We start from the raw sequence: 24485 nt of genomic DNA, 5'->3' as shown, positions 1-24485 counted from the left end.
ACTGTTCCTAGGATATGCAATCCTGACCTTGTCAGGATTAAAGGCCCACCTYTTAGCTCTGACACGCTCACCAGGTAGAGCAACCTCTTCTGCTAGGAAAAGGCAATATCGGTGAATGCACAACAGCAGAAGTGTTAAAACAGTTCTCCACCATTTTGCCATCCTGTTCTCACTCCGTTTCATGCCAAGGTCTGCCTTGTCTCCCTCCCCGCACCACCTCCCTGTGCTGTTTGCAGTGCCCTGGGTGGTGACACAATGGCTGTTTCACTGCTGGGCTAATTAGACACCAATATACATTCATTCCCATAAGCGCAGGCTTAGGTGAATAATGGATTTGCTCCAAATTACAAAGTAGCAGCTACTGTGAATGCTTCCAGCTCTATGGAAACCCTGTATTTCAAGTGTTACCATGGGCAAATAACAGAAGACCCCACAATACAGTGAGCTGCAAGAGTTGGTGAGATGGGAGCAGGAGGTGCCTGGCCAGAGACCACAGGAACATGTACAGGCTCCAAAGCTCTGAAAGGTCTTGGCATGAAGATGGCCGAGCCCAGCTACCGTAGCAAAACCTGCTACTATCACTCCAAGGCATGCTGTTGGCTGATCTTGCCTCCACAAGAGCAGCACTCGTTTCTCACATGATGCCCATGGTTTAAATGAAGGGGACGGACTTTGTTACTTGCAAGAGAGAGATATGCGAGATCTTAACAAGACATGAGATAAAGAAAAATGAGGGCAGGAACAAACAAGATGCTCTGCAAAAATGTGCACACTGGCACTTCTACACATGCTCTGCTTGGGCCAAGGAGGAGCATGGAGCTCCCCTGGTTCTCACTGCTATATGACAACTCCAGCCCATGGTGCTCCAAGGGAAGGCCCAAATGGCCAGATCTAATCCACAGAATAATCCTAGCCAACCATCACCCTTTCTACCATGGCCTCACACAAAACAGAGGACTGCTACTGGGGCAGCTTATGAAGCTTTGGGGTAAGACAACTTCTGCACACAGCTGGACCTCAGGCCTGCCAAGCACCACCACATCCTAACACCACCATACCCCAGAATCAGCATCTGGCCCCATCACTGAACTAAATGATGGTCAGGAGTAACAATGGGAAAATTCTTTGGGATCCTACAGAACTGAGATTCTCAAAACACATCAGGGAAGGCAGCAGCATCATTTGGAGCTTGGAGCCTCCTGCCCTGAAGAGAAGGACTGTACTTATCCAGATTTACACACTTGTCCATCTTGACTACGCATCAAATCATGTGCACTTACACACAGGCCTGAAGATGTGCAGACGTAAGATCCCAAGACACAGCGCTGCAGTGGGCATCTGGAGTCTTTGCTCAAGACCCGTGGAAGAAGGCAAGGACAGCCAGGAGATAGTGTTTCCACATGTTTATAAATCTGATAAATACAAGTATAACACCCTGCCCACAACAATGGGGCAGGGGAGAAGAAAAGGGAGTCCCAAAGGTTGCTGAAAAAGTGCTGCCTCGYACTTGGCAGCTAGAGAGTACAAGACAGCTGGATTTACGCTGATGTGTCAAACAGCTTCTCAATCATCTCGCCCACCTGGTCAACCTGGTATTTGATGTACTTCTCAGGGTTCTTGGTGAAGGGCACGTTGCCATATCTGCAAAGTGAGACAACTCCTAGGTGACAAGCAGTAGAAATTGAGCAAGAGACACCCTCTCCTCACATTCTCCATATGGAGAAAGGCTGCTCCCACCTATATCTCTCCTCTGCCAGAGAAAACAGATTCACTCCAGCACATCCCACTTGAACCYGACAGGGTATCTGGTAGGGAGCAAGCAACCTAGTTACAGTGGGTCTCATGAGGTTTACACAAACACCCCAGGGTGGCTCAGAGCATTGTGCTAGCTAGAACATCCATTTCACACTAAACGAGGATGAGGGTGACTGCAGATATCCACAACTAGTGGAGTGCAGCTTCGGGATGTTCTAGCATGAGATACAGGGCTGCAGGAAAGTGCCTCAGCTCTGCCTGGCTACTCTAGGCYCCAAAGACCTCAGTGAATCCCAAGGAGAGAGGACAATGTTGCAAGGGATTGTCACCTGTTCAAGAAGGCACCATAGGTCTCTTTCACAATTGTTTTCTGCGCCCGGCGGATTTTGTCCCGTTGCTCCACATCTGGGATGGCCCAGGCCTTCTGGATCTTACACAGCTCCTCCAGCCCATCGTTAAAACCCTGTTCAAAATGGAACACAGTGAACATCCTCTCTCATAGTCAAGTCTCTCTACCGAGTCTGATGGTCTTTCCCTCCACTGCTGACCACCATTAGACAGACCTTTGGTCTAACCCTGTTTGACTGTCCTGACCACCAAGGGGATGTTCTCATGCCGTTCAAGGCCTCCTTACCTTAAAGCGCTCCTTTATCATCTGCCTCTCCTTATCCTTAAGCTGCAACAAGGAGGGAAAGGATTTCACTTAATCTTCCAGAAATAAGTTTCAACATCACCATTTGCTCTCCACAACTCCCCATCCAATCTAAGTGATAACTCCCTACCTGCTTGGGCCAAATTGCYTCTCCTAAAGCAGGGATGAGAGAAAGCTGCAGTGAGCAGCACATCCTACATTAAGTGACTGGTTTTCRTCTGAAGGAGGTTTAAAGAGAGTAATTTTCAGCCAGAACAGACAAAAATAGACTTCTTTATGCTTTGAGCCCTTTCTAAGGGAAGGGCTCATGGTTTTGCAAACCCAAAATAGCAGCATTTGCTCAGGTAAAAAGATGAGAATGGAGGCAGAGATTAAGAGACTCGCATGAATCTGGGGCAGGCGAGATTAGAAGTTGATGCTGCTCTCCATCTTGTCCCAGCCACAGTATTTACCCTGCAGAGCAATACTGGTATGAGATAGAGAAGATCTCTGGGGATTTCTAAATAMAAGAAGGGAGAGAATTCTGGCAATTTCTACCATCTCAAAACCATCCTTGTCTATCTTCTCACCTTCACTCCTGGTTGAAAGACAGGCAGGTTTCTCTCCAAAATGTAATCTGTCACCTTCAACCAGCTGCATTTGAAATGAGTTGGGAAAAAGGCAGAGAGAAGGAGTTAGTCCCCAGAACATCTGTGTCCTCACCCATGACCCAAAGGCCACTGCAGACACCACAAATCCACACCYATCCACAGCAACCACTCTCCCAGTTATGTTAATTACTTGGGAATCATGATACTGGCTGTTCTGTTTTAGGCTAATCCCCCCCCACTGCTCCAGCAGCACTGGCCATGAATCTCCCAAGGAGCTCTCAAACCGTGACAAAGGCAAAGGGAAGAGCACAGGATGCCACCTGACCTGCGCTGGTAAGTCTGGATCTGCTGTTCAATGAGCTCCCGGTAAGATCTCTCTGCTGTCTTCTGTGTCACAGCCACCAACTGGATCAGCTCAGACCTGAAAGAAGAACAGAAAACCTGAGGAGGCACAAGAGCCAGCTGTTCTCAGGGCTGCTAGCAGGATGGCCACATTTCAAGCCCTATCAACAAAATCTTTTGCGTCCTTTACAATAAAGGGGACCTTGAAAAGCACAAGCCAGGACTTTCCAAAGCCATGCCCACCATCCTCCTGAAATCAAAGGATTCTCTGCAACCTAAGGCATCTCTGCTGCTTTTATCTTCCACCCTCACGTAATGTAACATTTATAGTAGGGCAAAGGCTTCAAAAGGGCAGCTTCAAGAATAGAAGAAAGCAGAGAAGAGACAGGCCAGCAAATAAACATACTCTGTATCACAGGCACGCTCTGAAAGAGTGCTTACTATGATAAGAATCTGGCTGGACTTCAGGGAAATTTACCCAGATACACACTTACTTCTCCAGAGATTTCAGGATGTAGTTGTAGTTGTTATGCAGAAAAATGGCACTCAAAGCTGGGTCTTCATAAACCTTGGATTTACTAAGAAGGTTAAGCTGCAAGTTCCCCAGCACTTTGCCTTAAACAGGAAAAACATACGACAGAAGATTTGTACTGAGATTTGTCATTACTGGCAACCCAAACTGAGTGCCCTGTAGTACTGTGGCACTCTAGTATCACCCTGAAGTATTGTTGAACYGACAGCAAAGAAACAGCACATAATTCCAACTGCATGTACAAATGAAAGTATGGTCACGGGTACTTAAAAAGCCTACAAGCCCTATGCAGATTTTTCCTCATCAGGTAACCAAAACCTCCCTGTGAATTAGTTCTGAATCTGTTGCAGTAAAGGCACAAGTCCTTGGTCCAACACGGGTGATCAGACTCAGCCCGAGTACGACACAGACTCGGATCTCCAAGAAGTTGAGGGACCCAACTACTGTTGTAACAGATCACAGGGAATAGTTCCATGAACTCCCGTGACCATCCCACTACTGAATGCAGGATCAATCAATACCTTTACAGAGCCACTTCAGCAGTGGGGAACCCTTACCGGGTTGATAGCACAAAGCGCAGTGTGAGGATGGTTTGTGCCAACTCACAATAACAGCTCTGCAGCACAGGGAACTGCTGCATTGTGCTTTGTCCTGTATAACTGTAATGGTCCCAAGTGTCCAGTCTGACCTTTTTTCCTCCATCCCTCCCATCAGATTCCAACTCAAACRTGGCCAGTAGGAGACACAGCTTGGACTCTTCACCCAAGAACAAGCCAAGTGAAGAACAGCTGATGGGGCAGAAAGGGGAAGGTGTGCGCATACTCACAGATATAGGTGCTCAGTAGTCGTCTGCTGAACTCTGAACTGTAGCTACTAGCTGAAGAGCTGGTCTCTGAAAAGAAAAGAGCCTTACGCCAGTTAAAATGCCACGGAGAAGGGGAGTATATCTGTGGTCAGTCTGCCTTTAGTCTAACAAGCTACTTCCTTGTTGCTATGGATTTAGGGCAGAGCTCCTGTCAACAGCGAAATTAGCTCCCTCCTTCAACGCCGATTATCAGCAGATTATCCAGGATGAGGSTGGAAAAGCTCTGCACCCCATGATCCTTGTATCGGCATCAAGTGCCCAATACCCTGGCAGAAATCTCTCCCTTCCTTTCTAGAACTCAGAGGACAACCTCTTGATCAGAAATTGAGCCATTAAACACATCCTCCCCATCATTCTGTCCCACCTGAAAAGGGCTTTTTAAGCACTAGAAATTTGCAATTAGAAAACAGATGAGCTGAAGCTGTTGGCTGCAGGCACACAACAGTAATTGAAACAAACTGAAGGGCTCTGGAAAGTTTCAGACATCCCCACGGTTGCTGGTAGGGGCCTGCCTCGATCTGCACAAGGGACTGTGCCAGCATAGGAGCCTGCCCACACAAGCGATGACTTTGGGATGGAACAGGTTCCTCTGTCCATGTGTAAGAGATGGCTTCCTGCCCTCAAGGGCTTGTGGCCTTGGGTCCCACAGGACATGTAGGGCAGATATCCCCTCCTCCCCTTCCAAGGAATTTGGCAGCTAGGCCTAGTTTGGGTGGTCCGAGTTCATAAGCATCCCATGGGAAAGGCTGAGGCTCCTGTTGCTGGGAGTTGGACCATAAGGAGTTGAGCACACATAGCACAAGGTGTGATACCAGCTGGGCCGATTTGCTACGTGCACCAAACACATTCAATGCCATGAGAGTGTCTTCAGCCTKTTTCAGCTCAGGGGGCATCCCTCATTGTCCGCAGGTGACAAGCCCTCCCTATTCTCTCCAGGCCGCTGGCAAGAGTTACTTACCCTTTTTACTTATCAATTATGTGTTGATTTATTTACCACTCATAYAGGATAAAGGATTAACATACATCACCAGAGTCCAAGGCAATATGAACAGGTACGTGTAGGTAAGTTTGCTTACCTCTGGGATCTAAAGGAATATTGTATGTGTCCCCAAGAACTACAAAGATTAAGGCAGAGCAGAGAGAAAAAAGGGGAGGGAGGAGAGAAAGAAACGCAAAGTGCAAAAAGACAGGTTAGAGACCACCATCCCTTCAAGAACAAAGCAGATATTAACACAGAGCAGCCACAGACAGCCACACAGAAGAGCAGGCAGGAGTCCCTCCAAGGCCACGGATGGAGCTGGAGATGATGGAGGAAAGGCCAAGTCTATAACCTCCTCCCCCTGCTGGAGACATTCACATGTCATTGCTTATATACAGCAAGATGCCTCACTCCATGTCAGTTCAAACCTGCTTTCAAGACAAGGGAAAGCCTCCCCTCCCTTCATAGCAGCAGCTCAGCTGCTCCTTGAAATGAGCCACACAGCCCCCYGCACCTTTCTGGGAAGCTAAGCAAAGCCATCCCATCATCACTCCATACTTTAGCATCTCCTCATGGCAATACAGGGCCTACAGAGCCTACATGGAAACCGCTCAGCAGGCAGCAAGTGACTGGTTGGATCCATCACATTTATCTGCTCACTTGAGGGGAACACTGTTGAGAAAGACACATGGATTTCCCACCTAATCAGTTGAGACAGCTACAGGAATTATCTAACCCAACTCTAGACATCCACATCTGACCTACTGACCAGAAGCTGCCATTAGAGTAGCACCCATGGGGGCAATTCACCAACCCAAAGCAGATGCCTCTGTTAGTCAGAAGTGACTCTCCCCCTGAGCTCTGCTGATATAGTCACCTCTGGTCTGATGTTTGGTCTAGGGTGACATTAGGTCCATGGCTCCACAGGGACCACAGCTCAGCCAGCATTCAGTATCCAGTGCATAACACGGAATGAGATGTAATGCAACAAACAGCTTTGCCCTGTATCAGTGTCCTGTGCTGGACCAGGTTTTTGGATTGAGCAACAGAGCTGTTTCTGCACAAAAAACCACCACTGGCACAGAGCAGGAAGCATCTGGCATCCGATGGTCCCAAAGACCAAACTGCAGATTGAGAAATACTTGGACTGTGGGTCACCTCATACATGGCTCTGAGGTACTAAATGTCAGTCTAAGTTACCAGATCGGTTATAATTACACTGACTTCACACTTAAATAATTGAGCAGACTACRAAGAGGCATTTTCCCCTCCTCAAGCTGTCTTTACCCGGCAGGATTCCTCTATACTTGATGGGACAATTAGCCACAATTAAAAAGAGAATGGCTTGACCATGTCCCTGACATTTTGTTATATGACCAATACAAAAAGAAAGCCTACACTACCTTTTYAATCAGCCCCTATGACAGATTTTTGTTGCACAACAGCAGTTCAAGTCTTTGAAATGGTAGTGCTGGCCTCACCATTCAGGGAAGCACATGGAAAACGGTCCGTTTCTCTAAGAGAAAATTCAGATTATCTCTTCGGCCAAGGAGAGTCAAGGCCACAGAGGCTCTGAGCACACTGAGCTTGCAGGTGGAGAGGGCACGTGGCAGCTGCTAGAGATGTGGCAAGATGCAGAGACACATCCTAGTTAGCCCAGAGCTGGCCAAATCTTCCAAGCAGAAACTGCATTTAGAAGTCTTGAGGCAGCTGTGAGCTTCCCCCTTCCCCAGCTCCTAAGGCACTCCCCTAGCTCTCTCCAAATGCCAGCCTCCTTGCCTCCTCAGGCCCCTGTGTCCCCTGAATCTCAGGCTCTCCACCTCTCCRACTTGCTTATTCCAGCCTCTCTAGGTGAATGCATAAGATCTGCCAAAGCTGAGGGYTCACTACAGAGGTGGGAGCTGCTGCTCTGCACAGATCAAGAAATCGTGCTGCAGCTGGTGCACAGGAGCAGTATCCTGTTACATTAGGCAGCAGGTCTGAGCTTCTGATCCATCTGTTTCTCTCTGGAACTAGTTTCTTTGGCATCCTGGAGAGCCCAGCTAAAATTTGTCACTCTGTTAAGGCATWTGGCACATGAATAGCTCACGAGTCACAGCTGTACCACGGCTGGATGCCAAGGAGAATATTCTTACTATTCTGAATAGAGGATGTGGCAGGGAGYGAAGGCAATTCACCACCACGCAACCTAATTACAGCTAACTCATCTGGACCAGCCATCCTCCCTCCTGTACTGAGACTGGACCAACCCTCCATGACTATTTCGAGGTTAAATGGCTGAGGCATCCTCTCTTGATACTACAGTGCACAATAGCAACAAACACCCTCCAAAGAGTACCTGATGGGAGCAAGCCTGGCAGGCCAGCAGGGAAACTCTCTGCATCCCTTGGAGATCTCCAGGTAACCATCTAYGTGGTCATGGCAGATTAGAGGGCAAGACAAACCACAGGGCAAAGGACAGGAGGAGAACAGGCTCACAGTGCATGTTGAAGTTTGATCTTTTTAGGAAAGATGTTCAGACAATTTGGGGAAGGAACTGCATGCCCAGACAAGTCCCATGCATGTACCTTGAGATGCCAGCATGGCACCTGCTGTCTCCTGGAAATCCAACAACTGCTGTAGGAAGAGAATGGCCTGGAAGAGATGGGGAGAAGTTAACAGCAACTGGCACTGGGTCTCCTATGCTCTGCTAATAAGGACTGTGAAGGGTCACATGTCCCACTATATCCAAAAGCCTTCAAGAAATAAACTACAATGCTCCTTTGAGCTGCTTGGTTTTACTCACACAGTCACATCACAGCTTATCGAGGGTGACTAGATACTTAGTGCAGGCCAGTTAATCCCTCTTCCAATACCAATACACCTTAATTTAAGGCAAGAAATTTCCCTGCTGCTCTTGTCAAAACCAGCCTCTGAAGAGTGGATTTTAAAGAAGGGATAGTTCAAATCATTGTCACATACATTGCTGGTGAGTTCGTGAACGGTCCCATCTTTTGGCATGTTATATTCCTTGTCTGGATCATTCTAAGAAGAAAGGAAAAAGACAAAGCAAATGTGTAAGAAAAAGAAGGGAAAAAGAAAGAAAAAAAGCATGTAAAATAACTGCTGCAAGTGAGCGCAGGCTTGTTTACACAGCCTCTCTCACTATCCTCAGTCCCAGCACTCACAGTGCCATCTCCTGGTGCTCAGAAACCACAGCTCCTAAGTACCAGCCGCCAGCTGCTCAGGACCACAGTGGCTTTGTTCTGCACGTCACCACAAGAAGTTGAGTTCACTGGCTGGGCAGTGCAATCGCCTACCCCAACCTTACGCTGAGGCAGTTTAAAGCAAGTCCAGCAAAACTTTTGCACTCAGCAATTTTCCTTTCTTTAAGAGGATTAAAGTCTCAGACATTGACTTAATGTCTGCAGAGGCCTGGAAGTCCATGTCAACTTATTTGTAGTATGCCTGTTGAGGGTCTTAGGCAAAGGCCTCTGTTTAATTATAAGCACAGCTGAAGCCAGGGGCACAAAGCAAGGATTTTCCTCTTGTATTTCAAATCAGTATCCAGCAAGCACAGCTCTGCTTTAAAGTCAGAAAAAACATGGTCTTGTTGAAAGCAGGAAGCTGAACTATGGGCTCTGCTCACAAAAACCCTCTCCCAAACCTGCTGGTGTTGGTAGAGAGAACAGCGAGGGAAATCCTACCTTAATGTTGTCTGCAAACTCTTCCAGTGCCTTCGCACCAGTGGTCTCCATTGAAGTGATCAGCCCTGGCAGTTTGTTCTTTGTGCCTGCTGCAGTTCCCTGGAACAGTCCCATAACAGATCAGAGAAAGTGAATAATTGGTATCTGACCTCTCATTTGGCACCTGCCACCCACCTCCACCCCAGCATCTCACTCTCATTCCCCCATGCCAGGAGATTATTTACAGCATCAAAATCCTGCATTCTTCAGCCAGCCAGGAAAGGAAAATGCTGTGCCCCTTCTGCAGTACCTAATACAGGAGGCTGGTGTATCACAGTCATGAGCTTCAGATGGAAGCAAGTGAAGAGAAGCCTTGCTAAAGCTGGATGCCATTATTTGTTACCTGTAGAGCCTGTGCAGGCACCTGCTAGACTTCTCTTCAGAGCAGCTGATCTTCCAGGTATCAGCAAGTATCATCTAAACTGAGCTCAACATTGTCAGAGATAAAACACCTCAGAGGGCATGGATACACCAGAACAACCCAGACAGTCCATCACCAGGTCATCACTTCAACTGAAGAGAACTGCTGCTGAGAGAAATGGGCTGGCCCAGCATCTCAGCAGGAAGCACGCTGCATCTGGGTCACTCCCAGTCCATGTTGGAAGACAGAGTCAGCATGGCTTTGTTCAAAGCTACTGTTACCACCACTTTCACTAAGTGTTCCAGACAGCCTGAGCCATAGGACCCTCTCTAACTCCATCACACTTACCTGCAAGACCTGATCAAATTCTGGCTTCATTTGCTTGAGGTGCTTGAGGACAGGGAAGATGGTGAGCACAGCTGAATAGTCGTGTCGTATGATGGCTTTCCGGGCTGCTGAGACAATGTTATCCCCCTCCATGATCAAGTTATCTAATGACTCCTGCAACAAAGCCAGACAGTCAGAAAGAAGCAGTGTGACTTTTGCTCAGGTAGCATAACACAGGATCAGGACACCTGTTAAGGATGCCGATTTAGCTGACAGGTCATCGGTGGTACCCAGCGTGGCAAGACGAGTGACTTGGAGCACATGTTCTCCAAGGACACTGCCCCAGTTTACTGAACAGTTTCTGGAGGACAACCCTAGTACAGGTGGTGCTCTTGGACACCCACAGTAGGTGGTTGAAACCATGTCCTCACAATGAAGAGGAAGGGAAAAAGAATGTGTGTGGATCCTTTACAAGAGCAGCCAAGATGAAAGATGCAGCTGACCTGGATGAGGGAATCAAAGGTCTTCTTCTGGTGGTGCTCTGGGACGATTTCTGTCAGAAGCTGGTATTCACTCTGGGCCAGTTTGACAAAGGCACTAACACAGTGGATGTACGCATCAATTTCGATGTCGAACACGTCATCTCTCCCTGTGGGGGCAAGACAGCTTTAAGAGACAGCCAAATTCACACTGAGCTTCCAGCAGCTCTGCTCACTCCAAGGCCTTGGTTTACACAAAAAGCACAAGGTTCTTCTGGAACAGGCAGTACTGGTTTTGCACCCATTCTGGCATAAGACCATGATCTATCTTCTCACCAGGCCTGCCCCCTGGGTTTATGCATGGAAAGCTGCACACACCTCACAGGAGGCACACAAAGTCATCGGCAGTTTGGGAAACAGGCACATCAGGACATTGCCAGCAATTTCCAGCATCATGACAGAAGGCATGGTTGGAGCTCTTTATTTCTGGGACAAAGCCTAAATTTAATCAAGGGCTTGAACAAAGAGTACTAAAATAGGGAAGGCTTGAGGTGAATTATTCAACATCTATGACTGTATTTTTAGAATTCCTTATCTCCATCTGTCATGCAGATGAAGGACTGTCATTTTGCATCAACACTTCTGGGAAATCAAGGCTCTCCTGGAAGGCAGCCTCTTCCCACAGGTAGTAACCAAAGATGAAAACAGGCGGATGAACATTTAAATCCTGTAAAGCAGGCATATCAGCACCGTTAGGTATCTGCCACACAATGCTGCGTACAAACACAAAGATTCAAGTCCTGGTATATGAATGTGTCAGATCCAGCAAGMAACCCACCTGGCAGGCATGAGAAGTTCTGGTAAGATATAAGGGCACACACTAATTCATGCCAACCACTAGCTGGATGTGTCAGCAGGATGGACACAAATGGACTTGCATCCTGCATTATTCAGAGCCCAGTAGTAACTGCTACAGAGCAACAAAAATAGGCACAGAGAAGCCTTCTCTAAGCTATGGGCTGCTGCTGCTCTCCTCCTCCCAGCAGGATCTGCAACTTTTGATGGAGAAAGAACAAATTCTTCCCTACACTCACAGGCCCCTCAGGATGATCTTTTAAAAGTTACAGTCAGCAAGTGACACACAAACATGTCTCAAGATTTTAAAAAACATGGCCTACAGTGGTGAGAGGCCCATTGTATTGCATGCCACATGTGATCCCTCCCCTGTTTGCTTCATTTCAGAACCAAACAGCCAGTAGCTGCCTACAGGAAAGAGCCCTCAGCATGACGGCTGCCAGTCTTTGGTTTGACAAAGTTGGGGTCCCCTGTCTGAGGGTGTGGGGTGTGTGTGATTAGTAGGAGTGAATTCTATTGAGAAGAGCCAGAGCTTCATAGCCAGAGAAGGCCCATGCTCCAGGACTGCCCACGCAGATGAACAGCCACCGGCTACAAAACTACTGTGAAACATGCTGAAAAGAAGGGATGTTAGCCAGCTTGTTATGAAGTGACAACGTGGTACTTACCAGCAGCTGGCCCATGCTTGTCGCTCAGGGTATCGGAAAGGTGTTTAACTCGTAAATCATGCTCATGACCTAGTGAGATGTCAGCCGGCACAAACAGAAGGCGCAATTTATCCAGGGTGGTTACAGCATGGATGCTTACACTGGCTGGAAGCCACTTCAAGCTTGGCTTATTTGGTCTGATGGACATTTTTCTACATAATCCTGGGAATGCTACCTAACCAAATCCCTTTGTTGGGTTATGTAGCAGTTGCAACCTTTCGAAACCTGATGAGAAGCGTGAACAAATCATTTTGCTGTGCCATAGATGTCCCTTCAAACTCTTGGTGTAAGCTCTGAATGGGACAGCAGGTACCAGAAATCCAATTTGTACCTACGACCATTACAAGTCCAAACTCAAAGCCCTTCTCCAGCTCAACACTGTTGAATTTTTTCTCCTATAACTGATGATAGTCACCATCTAGGATTCAGTAGACGACAATATAGGCACTGAGGAGATCTACATCAGATGAAGACGTAGCAGGAGGTGAAAATGCCTTACAGATGCTTTGAAGCAAGTGACCTCTCTTCTTCCCTACCTGGTACAACCTCTCTGAGCAGAGGAGATCAGAATACAGGAGGAGATCCCGATCGTTTAGGTAGGTATTCAAAGGGAAGATGTACAGGCAGCGATGCATTAGGCTAGCTGTGTTCTGGCACTTCTGTATCAGGTTTGGAAAGGTCACTAGGAAACTGAAGGTCTCGAAGTCCAGGCAAAAGGAAAAAAGAACAGAAACACCAAAGACAGATGTCACCAGAGCAGAACAGAGCYTCCATTAGCCCAGGTGGCTGTGGTAGATTGACTGCTTTAAGGCAAGATTCCTTTATTTGCACTCATGTCTACAGATGCTTCGAAATTCAGACACTCCGTTCAAAGAACTGATTTTGGCCTCCAGCGTCTCCTTGGTTCCCCAAGGACTGCTCTATCTGATGCTGTCCACCGAGCACTGGGCTAATGGAAGCCCTACCTGGAAAAGCAAGGCTAATACACAGAGAAGCTCAAGGGTRAAGTAGCTAGAGCTGTGATTACCTTCCATAGGAATGAGGTTAGAGGCCCCCTTTTTCCCATCTAGACCATGCTGAGAGTACTGTTTCAGAAGGTTCTGAGCCTTCCGGATCGTGCCTGTCACCAGAGTCAGAGAGAAGAGACAAGAAGACCTAGAAAATGAGYGAAAGAAAACAAAACCAGAACACCAGCCCTCCACCAGCAATAGTCACCCTGTCCCAGCGAGAGGACACTGGGCACTGATGAGCATGCTCAGTACAGGAAYGCGAACCCCAAACTGACGTCCAAGTGTACCAATGCAACGGCATTTCCASGCTGTTTTCCTTCTTTGAGAAGGAGCACAAACTCCAATCAATGCTACAGAATCAGGGAGCATTCRAGTCAGTCTGGTGAGGTGATATGGCTGGGTGAGAAGATGTAACTAAAGAAGGAAAGCAACAAAGCATCCTTCCCTGTAACGATTTCATTTAAGCTGGTACACTGCATCTGAGCATACAAGGCTTATTGCCTTCCCTGAGCCGCGGAAGCAGGGCTTTGTGGTATGCCCAATCTTATTGCTAGCCAGCAATATACTGCCTGCTCCCAGAGCCACAATTCCAGCTGTTTGGCTAGATCTGCAGGAAAAGGTGCCCTTTCTGAGGGGTATTTTCTGAGCATGCTCAATATAGATCCATCAGGAGCCCAATAGCCAAGACAAGGAATAATCTCTGGCTTTACAGGAAGCAATAAAAGGGTGATAACCTCAGGGCTCAAGAGAGCAATTGCAGCAGCAATTTCCATCACAGGAATAACGGATGGATTCTGCCCACCCATGTCTAGCTCTCATTAAAGGCACCCTAATCTCTAAGACACTTCTCTTCCAAGGAACTGCAAATCACTTAAAACCATGGGGGAAAAAAACAACACTCATGTTAAAAGAATTATACTTAAACACAAAAAACAGACAGAACTGAACAAAAGCTGATGCTGGATATGCAGCTAGAAAGCACAAAACAAAGCATTAACGTGACAAAACGAAGACTACGCACTGCTGCCATGTTAAAAAAGTTAGTGGTCATGCAACAAGCTACAATGATCACAAGCACATGGACACTTCCCACAGCAGAGCCTTGATACTGCCTGTGCAACAGAGAAAGGAAAGTTTCGGGAAGGTACAAGGAGTTTCTATAAGAGAGCCAGATGAAACAGAATTGGATTGAGTAAACAAAAAAGGATCTAAAATAAAAGTGATGCGGCCAAAATTAGGAATTGTTCTTCTGCTTAAAAGTAACAAAAACTTCAAAGATGCACAAACCCTGACTTCCACCAGCAATGCTGTCAGCTACAGCACAGCTTGGAAATGAGTGTTGTCTGTCCCAATGCTGAGGACTGCCACCCTGAGGGGAAGTCTAAGTATACACTGCAGAACAGCAACCTGGTGTTGGGGAAGAGCTYCATCCCACACAGGAAAATATGGCAGGGAGAAGGAAATTCCAGGTCCTCCAGACAGCAAATCTCTAATGGGGGAAGACAAGAATGCTTTTTGGAGAGAGAGATTCCCATTGAACTACCAAGCTGCCTTAAACCTGCTTCGCTTATTAAATAGCAGAACATGGATCTTGAAGTAAAATATTTCACTGGCAACAGTTTCCTTCTGACAGTTCAAAGTGTTCTTAACCACTTAGGAAAGAGAATAAGAAGAAAAAAAGAAAAAAAAAGCCCTTAAGACACATTCATCTGTCAGGGAACTTTCCCCTCTAGACCCACAGCTGGGAAGGTGGAAAGACTCAAAACCATGATGTGCTGATGCATTTGCTCCTAGTTTCTACCACGTGACCAAACAAGAGAGCAATGCAACTTCTTCCAAGCTTCCTGACGCTTTTCACACCCAGCAGCTCCACTTCATTCTTAGCTGCTTTCAGAAAACTTAAGCGCTAACCTTGAGAGCTTGGCTACAACAGCAAGCTCCTCCAAGCAAAGCAACAGCCATGAGCAGGGCCATAACAAGCTTTGCAGATGCGCACTAAGCCCTTCATTACTGCTGTCATCACGGCCCAGCTGACGCACAGCAACTTGACCCACAGACTGTTCTTCTACAAGGTTTCTTTCACCCTTACCATTTGCTTTTAAGCATAAAAAAGTAAATCTGCTTGAAAACCAAGCAGACAGGACAGCTGCTGCGGCTGCCAACAGGATCTCATTTCACAGGTATGTGGTGCACTTCTCCAGGGCCCAGCCCTGACGATTTCTTCTCCGATGAGAGCTGCAATGTCTCTGCTGCATTTTATTTGCATAAGCACAATTACCTGTGTTTACACTGACACACTCCAAGTGTTTACGGGCATCACTTCAGTACTGCTGTATCCCTGGTACTTAGTGCTGTAATTAGGCTTTAATGGATTCTAGTGGAAACCAAATGCCTTTGTTCCATGATTGTTTTCCCCCATTAGGCAGCTTGCAAACCAAATGGGATGACATTTCAGCTACTAATGAAAGCATCTCATTCAAGCTAGGCAGTGATCAATATGGGAAGCAGGAACAGGCTCTTTATTCTGCCACACAAAGACTCCACAGCCTTCTCTGAAGTAGCACCTCACTGTTCGGTAAATTGGAGCAGTAAGTTAACAGGAAAAGGGCTCACCTGCAGCTTGATAAGAGCCAAAAAAAAATCTCCTGACACTTTTGCTCCTGTAACCCAATTGTTAAATAAAGTGGTTTTAAGGCATGTACGAAGCACAGTTTTCCAATTCCTTGTTGTTCTCCTGTTTCTCTCTTCCACTAGGCAGCTTTCTAACTAAAAAGAAGGACTATGTATCCYCTTCTCTTGAGCACTGACAGCAGGAGTCTGTACAAAACTGGCTGAAACTCTCTGGCTTTTCTGTGTAAGAAGAATCGCCTTAATATTTCATGGACAGATGTTTGCAACAAAAGTTTTGGGGATCTGAATACACTTGTTCTCAGAGACAGATAGCTAACATTTCAAGCAGAAAACTGCTTAAAAAAAGTGTACCGATTTCTCCATCAGTCCAACTTGCCTTGGCAAGTTTCAGTCAACGGGAGATGACTCTGCTTTAAAAGTATCTCCGGCACTTACAGATTTGCAACTGCATGTTGTAATGATGGAAGGAAGCACAGGGTGCACCAACAAGCGAAACAATGATGGAGACAAGGGTGCTCAGAAACAATACACAGATATGGAGTATATTCCCCAGAAGCCAACCTAGAGCTTTCTGCCTTGTTGCCTGTCCCTAGTAGTCCACCTTCTCTTCAGTTACTATTACCCTTGCACTTTGCTTTGTGGGTAAAAACATTGTAGCACAGCAGATTTAGTTTGTTATTTATCCTTTGCAACAGGTGAAGTGTTTATTGGGGCGTGCACTGGGATATTCTTCCTTAAGGATTAAGGAAATCAACTTATTTGTTGGAACAGTGAAAAACCCCTTGTATGAAATACAGTTTGTGGGGGGACTTGATTTTACTTACTGAAGCAATAGCACAGAAAAAAATGTCTTTGTCCACACATTTGAATAAAGGCTAAAAATCAGAAGAATCAAATGCCACCAGACAAATACTGCTATGAAGAAGGCCACCATGCCAGTGTGCAGAAGTTGTTAGACCTTCACCTTGGGAGCTGTCCTTGAAAGCTGATGAAACTGCAGAAAGACAGGCCAATCGCTGCTTGGAGACTATTTTTCCCCCTCTATTTCATTTCATTTTTCTACAATTTAATACCTATAAGAGATGGCTGGTGTATGAAGCTTAACCACCCCCATCCTTCAACAGCTGCAGTCTGGTTCTCTCTCCTTATTCACAGGAGATTGGAGATAAATTACCCACTATTTCCTCGAGATTGACAATACCCCAATAGATCATTTGACATACACTTCCCTTCACACGCTCTCAGCTCTGTAAGTGCACTCAGACTGTACTCTGTGCCTGCTGCCAGGCACATCTCTCAAACTCAGATTAAGTTGGGCAGAAAGAGGCCAAGATCTCCCAGCAAATCTAAAGCTGAGACATTATAATGAAAATAATTTTGGATGCCCACATGCACCCATGTCGGAGGAACCCTGTTTGTAGAGAACAGATGTTTGTGCTTTCCAAACATGTGGGCTCCTTTCCGTACTCTCTACATGAGCATCCAAAATCTGAAGCTCATTAAAAAACCAAAACAACAACAACAAAACACTTTTTTTTTCTTTTAAGTCTACCCATTAAAACATCTCTCCACCTCTGACTAACTTGGAGTGTAGGGGAGATGTTTCTATTTGCCAGGTGGGTTGGAAACATTTGCTGACCACTTCACAGCAATCAAAATCCAGGGATCTTTTCAGCATCAGGTAGTAACTGAACTGCAGACCCAACCCTAAGCCAGGATCTGCTACTCAAGTTCCCCATGGCTCCAGCAAACTTATGCCAAGAACTCTCAACTACAGATCCTCACCYGGCATCTTTCCAACAGAGAGCTCCTGAACCACAGGAAAATAACTTTCACCTACTGGAATCATCTTGTTGGGCAAGGACCACTGTTCAGAAGCTCAACACAAACGACTGCTGTCATGCTTCAGAGCAGTGTTAAACATTGCTTTCTTTCCATCTGCAGTCCATTAATTCTCCTTGGCAGGAGGATATTGCCCTCTACAGGCCTTCTAATACTGGGGGCAGATTCTTAGGCAAATAACTCACAAACTCCAGAGGAAGGCGAAGTGTGCGGTAAGACACCCCTTTGCCAGGCAGGTCTCTACCGACAGGGGAAAATTCTTTAAGACACAGATTTACCAYACGCACCAACTGTTTGGCACATCAGCTCTCAGGAACAGCTCCAGGGCACAGCAGCAGTGGCATAGATTGATTTAAAAAAAGCCCAGAGATCTCTGGATATCACAGCCTTATTCAGGCAAACCTCCCTTTCCAAATATCCCAGGCACACCCTCTGCTTTAGCAAGGGGGGGCCCAACAAAGCCTCTCTGCACGCAGAAGTGAAGAGCGAGCACCAGGGCCAGGACACGCACACATAGACACACATTACCTGGGATGAGGACTGCATTCACATCAGGGTTATAAAAATAAACACAACACAATTAAAATGGATATTTCTTTTCCTCCCTCACCCCATCCCATCCATTCCCCATCTCTACCTGCATCTCAAGTTGTTTTTTTTTCCTGAATCTGGTAGAGCTATTTAGACAACATGGGACAAATGCTGGGGKGGGAGGGAGCACTCGCCAGGCAAACCCCACATTTTTCTGACTTTCATCACCATTACATGGGAAACAACGGGGTGCTGTGACACATGGAGGGACAACATCACTGTGTTGCTGTGGGAGGTAAGTGCTATCTTCCGCTGACTCTCCTTATGGCTGTGCTCCCACTAGGTGGCACATTTCAGAGAATGGGGAATTCCAAGACAAATGCGGCTCTGGCACTCCAGCTAGAGCAGCAGATGGGAGTGACCAGCCTCGCCAGCTGCAGAGAAAGCAGCAAAACTCCTTTACGAGGAGGGGTGGAATAACCCACCAGTCACATTCCTATCTCTTTCAGAGATGGGCTGAGGCACAAGCTTTAATAGCCTTTCCGAAGTTTGATTAGGACAACTTTGGACATCATGTCCATAGGCACCTAGTTCCCATTTCAACTCCTGATGAGTTCTTGGTTTCCTAGTGCAATAATCGTTTGCTCTAAACTAGCACTTAAATTGGTGTGTTTTATCAGGTCCAAGTTTTCCACTTTGCAGCGGCACAGGCTATATTCTGTGTTCTAAGGCTGAGGATGTTCCCGTTGAGATGTTCACAATCATATTCATTTATAGCCCTCTCAGGTCTCTTTTTACTGATGTCCTTGTTAATTTAAACAGCCTCTTCTCTCCCTGTGCACAGGTGCTCTGTCCTCCCTTTATATCCACCTAGAGAGCAGACGTGATGACTTGACAAATCAGAACAGAAAAGGGCCATATCCTCAGTGATGAATCCAGTGCAGAGAAGAGGTGCTTATCTCCTAAACCCACCCCCTACTCCTACCCTGAAAGCACCTTTTAGGCCTAAAGGCTAGCTCAGCAGCGAGAAGGCCTGCGCAAGTGTATTTGATACCCAGGCAAGATGATACACAGCACAGTTGACCCCCTCTGTCCCCCCCCACTTCAGGGACTCACCTGGTCTCTTGATGGGCTTTTTGGTGGGGGTGTCCTTCCTTTTGTTCTGAATGGCAGGGGAATATGGGACCCCTGAGGAGGAGCTGTTCTTACGGAAATGGTCTTTCAGACCCTTGATGGAGCGGTCTAGCTGGATAGAGCGGATTTGGAAGTAAACAGTCATGAAATCTAAGGAGACAAGGTAGAGAGAGGATTATAAGCAAACAGCAAACACTCCGTATAGTAAAACGAACCTTTCCTGAAACATGCTGTGCCTCAAGTGGAACTTACCGGCATTAATGTGGGATCCCCAATAAGTGTTTTTCCCTATTTTAGGCATCTGGACCTCTTTGCGAAGGGAATGTCACTTTCTACATTTGTAGAGTGTCTGGCACAAGAGGACCTGGCCAGACCCAAATTGCTAACGTTACTGCACTATGCGTTAAACAGACTTGCACAGAGTTCTGCAGAACCCCAAATGCAACAGGGCTGAACCCAGAAGCCAGATACAAACAGACTCAACAGAAAGAAGAACAACTTAACACGGAGGAGAGAGGTGTTTTTCACAACTGAGAAACTGGAGCAGACATGCAAACTAACATCCCAAAAGACCGCWAAGTGAAGCAGAATCCAGACAATCACTGGGAGTCCTCCATTCCCAAAGCAAACCTTTCCTGTCCTGACGCTTATACAACCCAAATGGGGAATAAGCGATCAGTGCGTTCCGCACATTTGTAATACCCGGGCACTAGGTGGCTGCAGCTCCATCAGAAGGTGGTAGAGATGCAGGTTAAATAACACGCTCCTCTCAGATTTCTGCTGTAGGACCGACTGCGCATTAAAATAATTTGTACTTTATTTACGCAGCCTTTGATCATGTCTACCAACAGATCATTCTGTCCAGCTGACAGAGCACATTGGATAGGTTATTGAACCACTCACCTACGAGCATGATTAAGACAGTCACTAGTTTTGCCAGTGCTGCTAGCTCCCAACAGCAGTGTGACTCATGGCTTGTTAGCTGCAGAAGCACCTGAACACAGGCTTGATGGCTGCAGGTCTGTGATCTACAAGCAAAGTTGTACAGTGCCACAAACAACTCTCAACACTCTACTTTTGCTTTCAACCACTTGCGATAACCAGTTGGAGAGCACTGACCCGATGGAAAGCTACAAGGGAGCAACGTGCAATTCTACCAACCTTGATTCCTGCCGTTTTCCACTAGCCAGCCAGAAATGCGGATGATATCATGCAGGACGCTTTCTGGGAGGTGCTCCAGGGACATCTCCTCCTGCGTCTCCATTTCATCGTCCCCACTGATAAGGTCCAGAATGAGGATGGGTGGGACTGGCTTGGTGTGTCGTGTCATCAGGCTGCGAAACTCCGATTCCAGTGACTCCTTCCCCCTCTCAAAGAGGGATTTCTGGCACAGAACAGCAGAAGGATAGAAGAAACACAGGGTTTCTGCCATCAGTCACTCATGAGTCAAAACACTCAATCACTCTCTGCAGCGTTCCTAACCACTGCAAAGAGCCGCATACTTCAAACTCCAACAACGCTTGTAACTAAGAGACTTTTAAAGCGAATTAAACACAAAAATGCCTACGAGTTGCTCAGCCTTCAAGTGGGATTGAAACCGATTCTCCTTTCTGCTCAAGCAGTTAAATGACTGACAAGAGCTACTCAGAGGGAGGTTCAATCAACTCCAACACATGCAAAATATGCTCTCAAAAGTCCTACTGGCACAAAACATGAAAAAAAGCAAAATGCCACAAGCAGAAATGCTGCTGAGTTCACAGCAGAAGCCCAAGCAACCGTTCCTTCAGCTGTGCCCAAACACCTCCTTTGCCAGGCAACAAGCCCATCAGCCACTCACAGCAAGACAGCAAGCTGCAGGGCAATGTTTGTCCCTCTCTCACCCTTGCCAGGTTTCAGACCCAGGACCTACCACGCGATTCAGCTCTGGGCTGTCYGGATTGTTGTCCTGGAAGTATTCCACTGCCTTCTGGATTTTGTCCATGCAGTTCAAATACTCTTCTAGCCTCCCAGTGGGGCTGGGAAAAAAAAAGAGAAAAAAAAAAGAAACAAAAGAAACAAACCACAGTGATCCAAGGACTGAAGGAAGCAGATAAAGATATCAAGAAAGGACCAGACTAAACTCAGGATGAAAACATCACAGAAAACTTCAATTCCCTTTTCTCCTACTAGGGGATCATGGGATTCCTCCACTCAATGCCACAACAGAAAACCCAACTCATGCAGCAAGTGCAGAAGTACCAGTCACTCAGCAGACCACAGCTCTCAGCCTTTACCCTCCTCTCCCAGACAGACCCTAACTGGGAAGGTAGATGAAGCTGCACATCCCATCCCAGAGGAAGGGCCATCACAACACCCTACTGGAGTCTGCTTTCAGTCTCCAGAACAGCTCAGTTTATCCTGAATGCAGTGACAACAYTGACAGGGCATGAAGAATCTTTGGAAAAAGGGCAGAGGAAAGAAWAGAAACAACCAATGCTCATAAGCTTCATGTGGGAGCATGTGCACAAAACATGGAAGGGTCACCAGCGCAAAGTCTGAACAGGCTTTGCCCTCAGAGGACTGCTGAAGGTCTAGCCAAGAAGATTTCTGGGAGACTGGTGGTTGGGAAAGAGGGTGGGAGAGGTACAAGGAACCAAGATGAGTGTGGGGAGTCAGTTCCTACCTCTGTCCCAAAAAATCAATGGGATGAAGCTCCCCAKTAAGGTCTAGCTGCTCCACTCACCCTTCTTTTATGATCTTCTCTGTGTCCTTAGCCACATGGTAGTAACTGATGACATGATCCAAGCAGGACAGGGTCTTCTCCACATTCTCCTGCAGGCGCTGCAGGTTCTCTGTCTGTTTATGGACAGGGATGATCGAGTTCTCCAGCTTCATCAAGCGACTTTCAAAGGAGGACAGGATAGAAACCTACACGCCAAGAGAGAAACAGAGCTGAGGACATCCCGCCACACATTMAGTTAGCAGTTAGAGCAGGGCAACSAGGTCCCAGCTTGTCTTTTGGCTCTTCTACTAATTTGCCATGGCTCCTTAAGCTAGCTGTTTAATCCCTTTATGTCCTAAGTTCCATTAATACTTACAAGACAAACCATCTGCCACTGAAAGATGGGTCAATCTTGATTTAAATGTGGGGAAAGCATGCAAATAACATACCAAGACAGTACTAAGAAGAACAAAGTTTTATGTGAGAGTAGAAAACAGATCCACAGGAACTGCCTGGAAGTACCTTAAGTAACAGGGGCAACAAAAGCAGAACCCAGCATCCACTTTGCTCCATACCATGAAACCCAAAACTGAGGCATGCAACACAAAAGCACAGGAATGACCATTCTGACCATCTCTTGCATCACTGACATTTGGTTTTTAAAAGATACCGTGATATCACTTCTGAAAGGTAGAAAACCTCAGCAGACACATAAACCTAATTGTCATCTTTTCTATCCAAAAAAMCAATCCTTTCAAGATGCACTCCTATGCTGTTTTCTCCGAACCTCTCAGGTGGTGCCTCTATGACTTTCCTCAAATGCTGAGCCCCAAACTGGACATAGAACGCTAGCTAAGGGCTCACCAGCACCAATTAGAGCACAATAATTACTCTCTACCTCTATACAAAACACTCCTAAAATAAACTCCCAACAAGACCTGCCTTTATGAAGCAACAACATGATGCTGTTGCACAATCCAATTTGGGGTCTATTAATACCTCTTCCCACAAGGGAGGACAGCCTGTAAAGAGATGAGACCGATAGCTCATTTGAGCCCAGCTCGTCCCAGGAGAGAGGCTCGGGATTGAAACATTCRCCAACCTTCCCCTTTGCCCCACCAGTGAAACCTAAAACAGTTGCAGAACGAGTGATGTCTTGCTCTACAGATCTCAGATGTGCACACCGAGAGCCTTGAAAAGGATCCTCCTAACAAAGAGCAGTCCCAGGCCCAACATTAGGGCTGAACTTCACAGCCCTCCTTACCATGTTTTTTGTGAGCTGGTCACTTTTCTCAAGGCTCTCTTTGATAAAGGAGAGAGTTTCTTCTTCCTGTTGTTAGGAAGAAAAAAATAGTCTTCAATCCTTAACACTGAGCATTTAACTCATACAAGACCAGGACCAAACAATACATCTGGGTTTTTACAAGTCCTGTTAAACACCACAGCAAATCATGCTTGATTTGATGGTATGGCCACATTTTAACATGTCACTTCTTAACAGAAATCAGGATAATTAACCCAAGGTGAGAGACCTACCACATAACAAACAAGGTTTTTAAGGATTACACGTCTCCCTCCAATACCCCGAGCCCCAACACCTTGGCAGCATGCTTCGCAGTCAAAGCACAATGTAAAATTAACACTTTTACGACAGAGGTGCCCTGATTTAGGCTGCGCATTTCCCTGGGTGCTCTATAGGCAATAGGGGCGTTCTATGGGCACCGAACTTCAGGGGCAGCGTGAACCCGAGGCGAAGCAACCGCCGAGGGCTGGTTTCGAGTCACCGAGGCCCAGAGATGACGGGGGGAAGTTTCCAAGCAGCCCCCAGGGGCAGGGGCAAACAGGGAGGGCCGGGTCCCGGGGGGAAGGGGGGGGAAGAAGCTCCGGGCCCCCGAGGAGGGACCCGGGGAGGCGCCCGGGCCCCGGGGGGACCCCACAGGACCCGAGGGGRGGGGACCCGGGCCTCCCTCCGAGGCGACGAGCAGGGACCCCGGGCCCGGCGCCCCCGGTCAGGCCCGCGGCGGGCCCCCGGCCCAGCCCCACCTGCTTGAGCTTGCCCTCGATCTCCCTCCTGCGGGCCGACACCTCCTCGGTGGGGATCATGCTGCCGCGGGGCGCCGGGGCCGCCCTCCGCCGAGAGACGCCGCTGCGGTCACCCGCTTCCGCCGCCCGTCACCGCCGCGGCGCCATCTTGGGAGCGGCAGGGCGCACCGAGCATGCGCGTTAAGACCACCCGCCATCTAGAGAGTGGCCGCTACACAAGTGGGGGCCGGAAGGGCAGGAGGGTAGGGCGCATGCGCACTTGGCCTGGTTGGGGAGGTGACGCGTGCGCACTGCCTGAGAGTGGCGGGCAGGCCGGGCAGCCATATTGGGAGTGGCGTGGGGCTCTCCCAGTGCAGCCCCCCCCACTTTCCCTGGGGAGCGGGCCTGGCTCCCAGTCCCCGCCGTCCCACTGCTCCCAGTTACG

General features: G+C 47.5%; 1 protein-coding gene across 6 annotated transcripts; it reads right to left on the bottom strand.

Annotated features, from left to right (window-relative positions):
• Positions 1–1388: 1388 nt before the first annotated feature.
• Positions 1389–24264, bottom strand: EXOC7 (exocyst complex component 7). Of its 6 annotated transcripts, XM_026090361.1 has the most exons (21): positions 24062–24263; positions 23283–23348; positions 22040–22224; positions 21227–21332; positions 20479–20701; positions 19300–19467; positions 18181–18192; positions 13197–13289; positions 12131–12199; positions 10632–10777; positions 10150–10302; positions 9402–9500; positions 8677–8739; positions 8283–8349; positions 4698–4763; positions 3834–3954; positions 3323–3418; positions 2977–3040; positions 2390–2431; positions 2085–2218; positions 1389–1641 (listed from the first exon to the last, which is right to left on the bottom strand). In XM_026090361.1, exons 1-21 carry the CDS (start codon positions 24119–24121, stop codon positions 1539–1541), a joined length of 2136 nt encoding a protein of 711 aa, XP_025946146.1. In that variant the 5' UTR covers positions 24122–24263; the 3' UTR covers positions 1389–1538. The 6 variants fall into 6 exon arrangements, with proteins under 6 accessions (XP_025946146.1, XP_025946148.1, XP_025946147.1 ...); XM_026090363.1 differs by lacking the exon at positions 2390–2431 and having other exon boundaries at positions 24062–24264; XM_026090362.1 differs by lacking the exon at positions 18181–18192.
• Between the last annotated feature and the right edge of the window lie 221 nt (positions 24265–24485).

The sequence above is a fragment of the Apteryx rowi genome, unplaced genomic scaffold, assembly GCF_003343035.1.
Source record: "Apteryx rowi isolate R43461 unplaced genomic scaffold, aptRow1 scaffold_86, whole genome shotgun sequence".
Lineage (NCBI taxonomy): Eukaryota > Metazoa > Chordata > Aves > Apterygiformes > Apterygidae > Apteryx > Apteryx rowi.
The sequence above is the reverse complement of the archived record's forward strand: the minus strand, read 5'-3'. Positions and strand labels throughout refer to the sequence as shown.